Source organism: Hemibagrus wyckioides, linkage group LG28, assembly GCF_019097595.1.
Source record: "Hemibagrus wyckioides isolate EC202008001 linkage group LG28, SWU_Hwy_1.0, whole genome shotgun sequence".
Lineage (NCBI taxonomy): Eukaryota > Metazoa > Chordata > Actinopteri > Siluriformes > Bagridae > Hemibagrus > Hemibagrus wyckioides.
In genome coordinates, this window is record NC_080737.1 from 4,937,024 (window position 1) to 4,949,068 (window position 12,045).

A 12,045-nucleotide genomic window follows, 5' to 3' on the forward strand; every position below is an offset into this window, starting at 1 on the left:
TCAGTATCAGTGTGTAGGTCAGATTTCTGTGTCTGTACAACACTAAATGATAAACTAGACAACAGCATGATGAATGTTCTGCCAGAGATCACAGTCTGTTGTGTTCACTACACTATGCTCATGATGCTCATATATCTATGTGCTATTGCACTCTGAACACACAGCACAGTCTAATCTATTTCATCTGTACAATAAATATATTATTCATGCAGCATCAAGACATCACTAGCAGAGAAAAGGGATTTATACTCACGTCTCACTGCAGCCTGTGAAAGTAAATAAAACAGTGTGAAGATTTTATGCATGATTACAAATGTGAATTGTTCCATGTGAAAATGTGAAAGTAACTGTTACTCTGGTTAAAACACAGCTGATGTGTGTCTTAATAAAAAAGAGGAAAACTAGACAACAATCAGTCATCACACACAGTAAATCTGTATCATGTAGCATTGTGCTAATATACCGCTAGTTACCCTTAAGGAAGAGAAATATCTTGTGATTTATTGGAAAATACTATTTTCTGATCCCTGCATGTCTTTACCAATATACAGTATGTCAGTATTTGTGCATTTCCCCCTGTGTATTTTAAATATATAGTGAAATATTCTGTAATATATCTGTGTGTTATTGTAGTAGATAAAGGAATATACAGAATATCAGATTCCCACTTCCTTTAATTAAAAATAGACATTTATCAATGTAAAAACTGAACAGATTACAGAATGATGTGTTTTGCTGCTGCTTCATCTATATATTGGTTACGACAGCATGTAATCTTTTATATCTGGATAAAAAGTCTACACACCCCTGATAAAATGGCAGGTTTTTGTTGAGTAAAAAAACTGAACCCAAGATAAATCATGTCCGATCCTTTTCCACATTTATTGAAAAACTGCAAACTACATATAAAAGTAGGAACAATAACAATTATTTTAGGGGGAAAAATAAAAATAAAAATGTACAATAAAATAGGTGGCATAAGTTTGCACACCCTTTCATAATTGACAATGTGGCAGTGTTCAGAATCAACCAATCACATTCAATCTCTTGTTAATCTCTTTTAATTATTTCACCGTTTATCATTGATGTATGTTAAATTGTCTATTCGGTTTTCTAAATAATGTGGGAACACAGCTGAATAATGTTATGGCAACTAGAATGAAACTGCAGATGAGGCGAGGCCTCTCACAAAACTGATGATCCTGTGCCTCTCCCTGGGGATTCGCCCACTCTACCTGATTGTGCCCATATACACAGTTGTAAAATGCTGTCTGGCTCCTGTTTGATTTTATTTAGCGTGTTAGTTGCGTGTTGAACTGCTTTACAAAACTCTTTTTCTTCGGGGATTTTTTTTCAGGTGACAACTATTTATTTTATAAAAAGTGATTTAAGTTAAATCTGCAGTTTGCACTTTACAAATCCCTCATATTCTGTTATATTACTTTATTTTGCTAGAATAATTAGAACTTGTAAAGACTGGTGAAAGTTTGCACTTTATTAATCCCAATAAAAGGTTGTTTTATGTTGTTGTATTGATTATTGATTTTCTAAAATAACAAAAAAAAAAACTTGTTAGTGAAAGTAAGTTTGCAGTTCATATGTGGTATTGTTTTTGCTCAAATAAAAAAAATCTATCATATAGTCTCTAGTGTTTTATTAATTTTTCTTTAAGAAAAATAATCATTTTGAAATCGAAAATCGAATTTTGTTTTAAAAAACGGAGATTCAATTCATAGGACATATCACCCAGCTCTAGCTTTAAGTATTAGTTTAGGGGTGTGTGCAAAAATACAACCAGGTAATTGTATATTTTTATTTTTTCTCCACAAAAACAAATCTTATTGTTTATCACTATAATATATGAATCACAATTTCCCAATAAAAGGTAGAAAATGTTCTGACATGATGTCAGGAACAGCTGGACAGTTCCCTGCCAGGCCCAGAGAGGGCGCTGGCAGGTGAACCTTGGAAGCCTGCTTCTTTGTGTGTCTTTTGTGTTACGCCCTTCCCATTGTTCTCATTCCTGGTGCGTCACCTGTATCCCATCAGCCCTAATGTCTCTCCCTATAAATAGGGTTCCTTGTGTTCATGTCTTTGTCTGTGATTGTTAACTGTGCTGTGGTGTTATGGCAGGTTTAGGTTAGTTATGTTCAGGTTTTGTCTTTTGTTTAGTTTTACACCATGCCATGTCTAGTGTTAAGTTACAGTAGTTGCCCTCTGTCTCGTCTTTATATAATAAAAGCAGCGCTTCTCTGAATCCTGCGTATGGGTCTCTATCTCCACAGCGTGCAGGCACTTGCACGCAACACCACGGCAGTCCGGGTTCGAACCCCGCACAGGGCGGGGTCCTAGACGTGACACGTGATTTATCCTGATTTAATTTTTTTACACAACAAAAACCTGCCATTTTATCAGGGACATGTAGACTTTTTATATCCATTGTAAATGAAGTGAAGGACTTCTGTTCTCAGTTCAGTCAGGTTGTCTTTATTCTGTGTGCATTAACACGCCTTACTACTGTTAGCTTAAAGAGACTAAACGCTAGGCCGAGTCGACTCTTCAATGCTTTTTCAGAATATGGTGTGATTGTTACACAGAGAGACTGATGACAATTATTCTGTCTACAAGCACTGAAAACTGTTAAAGCTGTGATTTATGTTTATTGTGTAAGATTGTGATGGAGTCTGTCAGTGGTGTGTGTTATATACTGTGTGTTTGTTGTGTCTTTTACTCGACATGGTAAACGTCTCTGTCTACATTATTGCACTGCAGTGAGGTTACACACAGGTGCATTGTGGGAAAGAAGCTGACTGATGGAAGTGGAATCTCACTTACTGATCAGACTCCTTCACGTAAACATGATCTGAAAATGCTTTTTATGTTTCTGTTTGATTCCTGGATTAAAATGTAATATATGTGATAAGTTTATAAAATATCAGCCTTTTCCATTAGTGTGAAGTCGAGTTATTTACTTACCACTGGGAGAGGGATCATGAAAAACAACAGAGAGAAATGTAATGTTAGATAAAATACAATGAGAAAAACTTATGATTTACAGTCAGAACAGCTGATAAACAATCTTCACTCTGTGCTTTCAAAGATGTTCAGATACAATTTTATAATAAATCATTATCATTATAAATAATGTGAACATGCAACATTTACACTCCACAAACTATTTCTTGAGGAAAAAGAGTTGCTGCTCTCCAGGATTTTCCTGGAACTCTGAGAGCTGCAGTAAGTTACACATCTGAATGGAGAAGTGCTCTTATTCTCCACTCATTCTGTCAGTGCAGTTCATTTAAAAAGTAGTGACTGGTTAACCTTACCAAGCTACTGCTAGTGTTATCTAAAGTCATACATTCAATAAATTAGTATGAATTTGAGTTAGTGTTAGCTGCCTTGGTCAACCTCATCAACCTGCCCTTTTAATGATCACCATATAACTCTTACAAACACATTTATTGTACACATTTATTAAGCTGAACTGAGCTCATAAAAATGACTGGAGCTGTAACTTAAATGAAAGTTTGGATCATGTTCCATTCACTAACATGGGAACTGGAGGGGTTAATAATTGTACTGCAGACAGCCACTAGAGGGAGGTAGAGGCATTTTGGCTTCACATTTATACCCCTGGTACGATGTCCACCCTTATAGACAGTCAGTGGTGTGATTATTTTCTTTATGGGATTCAGCTTGTGTGTTCTGCACATGTGAGTTTGAATCATCATCTCAATCATCAGCCAAACTGTGTTGTGTTTCTCTACCTTTAATCTAAATGTGTGTTGTTTGGTTCTCAGTGCTGTATTTAGCAGTGATCTAGTCTGTTCTACTGGATATCCAGAAACTCTAACAATTTAAAGACATTTAGTGTGTAATTTAATTTCCTCTCTGATTTAAAAAAATGTCCAATTGTTTCAGTTTGAACTGATATTGAGCCAATAAAGTTAAATAAATAAATCCCTATTTACTTCATATGTGTACAAGCTGCTGTTTTTAAGCTCTTGTGCAGGTGTGTATCAGAGTGAAAACCAGAGTTACTGTTTATTCAACTCAAATAAACTTCACTCCACATTAGCAGCCTGTATACTGAACCTCACACTGAATACTGAGTGTGTGTTTCATGTACTGAGATGAGAAGCACAGATGATGATGTGGAGTTTATGCAGTGTGGAGATCAGGAACACTTACCTCTCATCTGTACTGTAATCTCCTCTGTTCTGTCTCCATCAGTGACCTGACACAGGTAATATCCTAAATCTGTCCATGTACAGTCTCTCAGCTGTAAGGAGACGTTTCCTCTCCTCAGCTCCTTAATGAACAGACTCACTCTGCCCCTGTAACCTCTCCCCTCTGTCACCTCTCTGTTCTTATAAACACAAACACAGTCTGTCTCCTTAAACCACCGGATCTCCATGTTAACAGCACTGATTTCAGGAGACAGACGACGCGAGAGAGTGACAGCAGAGTGATTATACCGCTCTCTACCACTGGGACCAATGAGTTTAAACTCATCTGTGTAGAAACACACACACACACACACACACAATTAAATACATTTAAATAATTTAAATAAATAAATTCAATAAATTGTATTGATAAGTTAATTCCTTGAAATATAACTTACTTCTTGCAGTCGCCATCTTTATCTCTTTCTGTAGATTCAAACTAATAAAATCCTAAACACACACACACACACACACACATACACACACATACACACACACACACACACACACATACACACACACACACACACACACACACATACACACACACACACATACACACACACACACACACACATACACATACACACACACACACACACACACACACACACACATACACACACACACACACACATACACACACACACACACACACACATACACACACACACACATACACACACACACACACACACACATACACACACATACACACACACACACACACACATACACACACACACACATACACACACACACACACACATACACATACACACACACACACACACACACACACATACACACACATACACACACACATACACACACACACACACACACACATACACACACACACACACACACACACATACACACACACACACATACACACACACACACACACATACACATACACACACACACATACACACACACATACACACACATACACACACACATACACACACACACACACACACACACATACACACACACACACACACACGGTAAGAAATTACATTTATGAAGATTACTGTAACAGGTTATTGACTCGTTGGAGACTAGCATGTCCTTTAGCATGATGCTAACTCCTCTTACCTTCTCTGTTCCTCATATAAACACATCTGCTGCTTTAGCTGAAGCGTTTCCACATTTCAGAGCGGCTCATATTCGGTATTTATCTCATTAAGGTTTAAACCCCGTGTTTAAAATGTCTCCTGTCTACACACACATATATTCCTCCTTTATCAGTCCGATACAGCAGGAAGTGTAACGGTGCAGTTTCTCTGTTTCTGAGTCGAAAACTATTTTCACTTTCACCTTCATTACAGAGAACTGAGAGAGAGCTCCGCCCCTTCCCCTCTGATAACCACGCCCCCTGTGCTCAGCATGTCCTGTATTATTAAAGTAAAGTAAAGTAGACGGTGTGAGTGTCGAGTTTTTAATAAGGAGGAGACAGATAAATATTTTTTCACTGAAGTTCTGTCAAAGGCAGTGTGTCTTATATAGCAAGAAACTGTTTTAAAAATAAAAAATACAACACAATATCTTTCCCTCAAGCATGCTAACTACACTAGCAACCAGTCAGATCAAGAGGCTTCACATGTCCCTTATAGTAATTTATATATTATATTGTTAACATAAATAAATAAAAAAATTAATAAATGAATAAAATTATTATTACTTTTATTATTATTATTATTATTATTATTATTATTATTATTATTATTATTATTAAATAGTGTAATATTATAATAATATGTTTATATTATCCCCGGCCCATCTGTTATATTTTACAATTCAGTTTGGACCTTGAGCCAAAACGTTTGCCCACCCGTGATTTATAAAATATCTACACTCGCTAGTCCACAATATAGTGAGCAGGACATGGATTGGGATACTGCAACAGTCCAAATGTTATCAGAACTCCTATACAGCTGTTTATTTCTACATTTTACAGCATTTGGAAGACGTCCTTATCCAGAGTGACTTCCAGAAGTCTCTATGAATGAATACATCAATACTGGTTCACAGACTTCGAATACCATCAGTTGGAAGGTAATACAGCAAGAAATGGACAGACACTGAAGTGCTTCAGGAAGAGGTAGGTCTTTAGTAGATGTATGAAGACAGCCAGTGACTCAGCCGTCCGGTTCGGTCCACCACCTCAGTGCCAGAACAGGTCTTGATGTAGATCTTCATCGTTAACCCTGAGATGATTCTAAATTCAGTATACACACGAGGTTAAGTACACGTCAAAAATACAAATGTTTTGTACAATACCTTGTTGATGGTTCTCAGATTTTTATACGTGTTGTAAACTGTTTTCTTCTGTAATTCAGTCCATTTCATTAGTGTGGCCTGTGGTTATCTACAACTATCTGTATTCAATATAACCCCTCACACACACACACACACACACACACACACATATAGAGACGAAAAAAGAAAGGCTACAAGCATCAGATTAAATTATTTGTGATCGCTGCTGATCATCTGGAGGAAATTCAGGATCAGTTTCTGCACAACACAATAAAACCAGTCACTGACAATCTTTTCATTCTGTCTGAGTTTTTATTTCTTTTCTATGACAATCTAATAATTCCAGTAATGAACAGAGTACATTGTGCATGTGAACAAGTGAGTAGTAGGTTTAATATATTTATATATATATATATATATATATATATATATATATATATATATATATATATATATATATATATATATATAAAGCTCCTAACATTAGCTTGTCATGCACATTTTAAATAAACGCTTGCTTCAAGTTTACTAATTTCTTTAACAAGATTTACCCCTTTACTTTGGTTTTTAAAACATTATACCTGGGAAACACTAATGATCTGTACTGGAAATTTTCAAAAGTTAATCCAATTGGAATATTGTCTGAGATTATTTGAGATCCAGATTAAAAAAATAAATAAATAAATCAAGCAGGTCTGCAGGACGCCTAAAACCTGATTTGTAGAAGCAAAAAGAAAAGAACCAACACCAACAATTAATGATTCATAAAATCAAACCTAACCAAAAATATACTGAAGATCTTAATCTCATTCACGATGAGGTGTTAAACCATGACTCCAAGAAGAACAGTCCATAAATAAATCAGTATTTACAAGATTGATGTTTTTGTCATTGTGGTTGCGAGTTCATGAGGTCTTTTTTTCTCAGTGCAGTAACACAGATCTGTGATCAGCTGTTGAATAAAACACTCCATATGAAGTGAAAATGCTGAACATCAGCTTTAGAGCTTTGTCTCATGAATTACTGAGCTACCAGTTGCTAGCTAGCTAACTTAAATGCAAGTTTGGATCATGTTCCATTCAATAACATGGGAACTGGAGGGGTTAATAATTGTACTGCAGACAGCCACTAGAGGGCGGCAGAGGCATTTTGGCTTCACATTTAAACCCCTGGTATGATGTCCACCCTTATAGACAGTCAGTGGTGTGATTATTTTCTTTATGGGATTCAGCTTGTGTGTTCTGCACATGTGAGTTTGAATCATGTAATAAAATGTTGTACAGAAAACACAGCTCATGTTAGAGATTTTAATCTGTTTAAAATAATTGTGAGGGGGTTTGTGTGATATCGAGTCTTCCCTGATTGTGATTTTCCATTTTCAATTTGAAATGCTGAAATTCGAGGAACACTGCTTGGCTGATGGACCATCACAGAGGGTGGAGAGCTGGTGGGGAGTGGTGGTGGCTGAGGGTCCAGGGTCCACAAACACAGCATATCAGGGTTTGGTGTGGGAACCATGCTTGATAGAAGTGCTGGGTCAAATGGAAATTGCCCCATGATGCCTAAAACAACATGAAGAATAAAATATACATTAACAGTATACATTTATGGCAATAAAATTTAAGTAATGGTCAAAGTGTTTAGATATATTTAAATATACTATTTAGATATTTTAGATATACTTCTGATGAGGATCGGGTCTGTTGCCAGCTGCAGAGGGCCACACACCCTCTGGAAAACTGCCTCAGGCCTTATGAGATTTTTGAGACTTGGACATATTGAGGATTTCACTAAAGACTCAGTAGCAGAAAATCTGTTAAAAAAATAAACAAATTCTACAGTTATTATTCTAAAACAGCCTGGGTTTCATTCAATTTCTATTTTTACCAGCCTAGTTGTTTTTGTTTGGTCATCTTTGCCCCTGTCTTCCCCACTATAGGTTCTGAACAGTGTCTATGAAGACAAAAGGCAGTGTGAAAGTTAAATTCAGCAGGTTGAATTGGATAATAATAATTAAACCATAACATACAATTATTAAATAAATGGAAACGAACAACATGTAATTTTGTACAATTTCCAGCCCTTCTAGATTGTAATTCGTACCATAAAGTACTTATTATAATACAAATCAACACATGATTAACATCAAGACATGAACTTATACAAGAAACAGCACTTATCTGGAGCAGTATAACGTTCCAAAGCCTACAGAAATAAAGGGTAATCAAAGCACATAAATAAAAATAAACAAACAAAAAACAAACAAACAAACAAACAAACAAATGAATAAATAAATAAATAAATTATTAAAATAAACAGGACAATACGCATTTAACTGATCCTCATAAGCGCTCACTGTCACAGCTGAACACCAAAGTGTTTCCTTTTTTATCTGCCATATGCATCAGACTTTTTTCTCGTATCAAATGTAAAATATTTTCATTCATACAAAACACTATTATAATCAATATAGAATGATTAATGTTAACATATAGGAGAGAGAGAAAACAAAAACAACACATAAATGTCTCGACTTACACAGACATATGGGGAACATTTCCACTGTGTATTACCAAGACGTTTTTAAGGCTTTGTAAATATTTAGAGTCTTTATAGCTTTTGGATATATCAGTCCATCTAGTGCTTCAAAATAAACATGTATTTCTGAAACTGTTGTAAACTGGGAGTCTTTACTGACCATTTGCATTTCTGAATGTAAAATTTTATTCTCATCACAAAGAAAACAATCATTTTTCCACATCAAACCAAAAGAATTTAACAAAAATACAGTCATAAAAATGAGGCAAGATTGTTTATTTGTTCATTAAAACACACAACATACATCGATGTCTTTAAAAAAAATCTTACTTTTTAATTTGTGGGGTAAATTAAATAAATAATTTTGAAAGACACTTCTAAAATTTTGTTGTTAAAGAGAAATTTGTTATTATACTTTTATTATACAATTCATTTCTGATTTCAATTCGTAAAGCTAGTGTTCTAAATGAATTTGCAAGGGGGCTTATAGGAACATGAACAGTAACCTTATGTGAAATTTGTTGCATTTTCTGTCCATTAAATTAATTCTATATTTTAATGAACCATAATATCACATTTAAAGCCTGAACACTGGAAGGAATCCGATCCTGCAACATTCTCACACACCCTGATGGTACTGTATCACTAACAAGAATTTTTGAATAAGTAAGCAATTAACAACAATATCACTTTAACCCAGCTATTGAATGAATTAATGTTTATTTCTGATATATTAATTATTCTTTATTAATTGTTTGTGGAGAGAGAAAATATTTGTATAGGAGAAAAAGACACAAAAGAGCCTGTCTGTGGAAATTAGATAACTGAAGTGGAAGTTTATATCAAAGTTACACTCGAGAAGGAATTAAATACCACCTACTTTACTAAATATAATATTGGGGATTTAATACCATAGTTGAGTGTTATTTTTAATGAAATTTTATATCCAGGATATTTTAGAAATAATATTTGAGGAATAGAAATTGAACAAATTTAAGACTCCATGTGAATAGGAACTGCATAACGTTCATTTAAATAATGTAGCTTATTTTTCCAGACAAATGTAGGTCATTAAGAATCTACTTTTTTAATATAAAACTAAATAATAAATGCTATTAGTCTGAATTCTACATAAATGAAAACCAAGATAATTAACATCATGTTTAATATGGATATTTTCTGTTTCAGTATATTGAGTATAGGTGTCTTTTAAAGGGAAACGTATACATTTTTTACATTTAAGCTTAAGCCAGAAAATATATTTATATACTGTAGGTCAAAACACATTTTGAAAGCATCTCCTGTTCATCCTTTAAAAAGAGATCTGTAATGTCTGCTAATTGAGAACACTTTAATTCAGTATCCAAAATCTTAATAGCTTTGAATAAATCTTGAAATTTATGAATAGCTAACAGCTGCATAAGTAACAGAAATAAAAAAGGATTCCATGTGTAATATTAAACTGATGGATGATGCCATGGGGAAGTTTCATACAGCTATTCTTACCATTATATAATATTCTTATGGGATTTATGAAATATGAACAAAACCTAAAAATTTGAATGCATTCAATAAGAAATTGCTTCACTGCATCAAAGGCTTTATATATGTCTATAAAAAGGATTAAACTATTATCCATTATTAGATCATTGTAATCAGTTAAATCTAGAATTAAACAGATGTTATTACTAATATGTCTTCCTAGCATTACACCAGAATGGTGATTATTTATTATCTTATCTAAACAAGACTGTAAACTTTGAGCAAAAATGTGTGAAAATATTTTTCCATCATTATTCATAAGAGTAATAGGTCTCTAATTGTGGAGTAATAAACGGTTCTTATTCGGTTTAGGTATTAGAGTAATTAGAGCTTGACACATAGCTGGTGGAAGGCTACCTCTATCCAAAGCTTCTCTGTAAACATATAATAAGAATTCTCAAAAAAAAGGTTTATAAAATTCACCAGTAAGACCTTCATTACCTGGGGGTTTATTTATTTTTAATTTAGCAATATTCTTTTTTTAAATCTTATCTAAAATATATATATATTTATAAAACTGTTGCACACATGTAGAGGTTTTTGAGGATCATCTACAATCTGGACATTAATCATAATCTCAAGTGAATGAATAAATAAATAAAATGACATGTGTCACGGCTCCTAACAGTATCTCACCATGCACATCTTTAATGAATGCTTGCTCTTAAAAGTTTATAAATTTCTTGAAAAAAAGGTTGTTTTTTTAACATTATACCCAGGAAATCCTGACAATCTGAACTGATGATTTATCCAAAATGAATCCAATTTAAATATTGTTGGAATTTGCTAGTTCACTAACACACTCTGTACATTAAATCATCAGTTAATATTTTCGATATCCAGGTTTAACAAAAAATAAAAATCTAGCAGTTCTATAGGACACCTAAAGTGTGATTTATAATAAACACAGTCATGGAGGAAAAGATGAAATATCATATAGTGAATATCTGCAAACACATTCAGGATGGGGAGTTAAACCATGACTCCAAGAAGAAGAGTAAAAATAGATCAGTAGTTACATGATTGATGATTGATGTTTCTGTTGTTAATCTCAGGATGGAGAAAACCCTGACTCGTCTCTATGGGCAGGTGGTGCTGTGACCCACCAAAATATTCATCCGCTTCAAAACATAGACCTCTGTATAAACGGAATCAATCCTGTATTATTAACTCGTAAATGTGTTCAGCATTATTCCAAAAATATTTTCGGAGTTTCTAGATTATTTTATTGCTTAAAGTGAGGAGGATATGTTGAAATGTAGTGCATGGCTTCGGCAGACAGGTTGGCTCTGTTATGATTGTACTAACAGGACAGAGGGGGTCACAGTCCTCCTGAGCTCAACAGCGCCCCCCTGTTCCCCCAATGTAAAGCTGTGGTGAAACATGGAACTGCAGCGCGTCCTGATTGAGAGCCATACGGGCAGAAATGAGACTGCTGCTTGTTTTTACGTTACGTGAACGTAGT

General features: G+C 34.5%; 1 protein-coding gene across 2 annotated transcripts in view; it reads right to left on the minus strand.

Moving 5' to 3' along the window:
- The window catches only part of LOC131348310 (butyrophilin-like protein 1), an 11,119-nt gene extending 5,515 nt beyond the window's left edge, over positions 1-5,604 (minus strand). Inside the window, exons 1-4 of one of the 2 annotated variants that reach the window (XM_058383137.1) lie at positions 5,337-5,604; positions 4,631-4,682; positions 4,195-4,518; positions 1,657-2,978 (exon numbers count right to left, since the gene is read on the minus strand). In XM_058383137.1, the coding sequence (XP_058239120.1) occupies positions 2,965-2,978; positions 4,195-4,518; positions 4,631-4,646 (354 nt within the window). In that variant the 5' untranslated portion in view covers positions 4,647-4,682; positions 5,337-5,604 and the 3' untranslated portion in view covers positions 1,657-2,964. Of the gene's footprint in view, positions 1-1,656; positions 2,979-4,194; positions 4,519-4,630; positions 4,683-5,336 lie in introns of those variants that run through there. The other variant, XM_058383136.1, reaches the window with a different exon arrangement.
- Between the last annotated feature and the right edge of the window lie 6,441 nt (positions 5,605-12,045).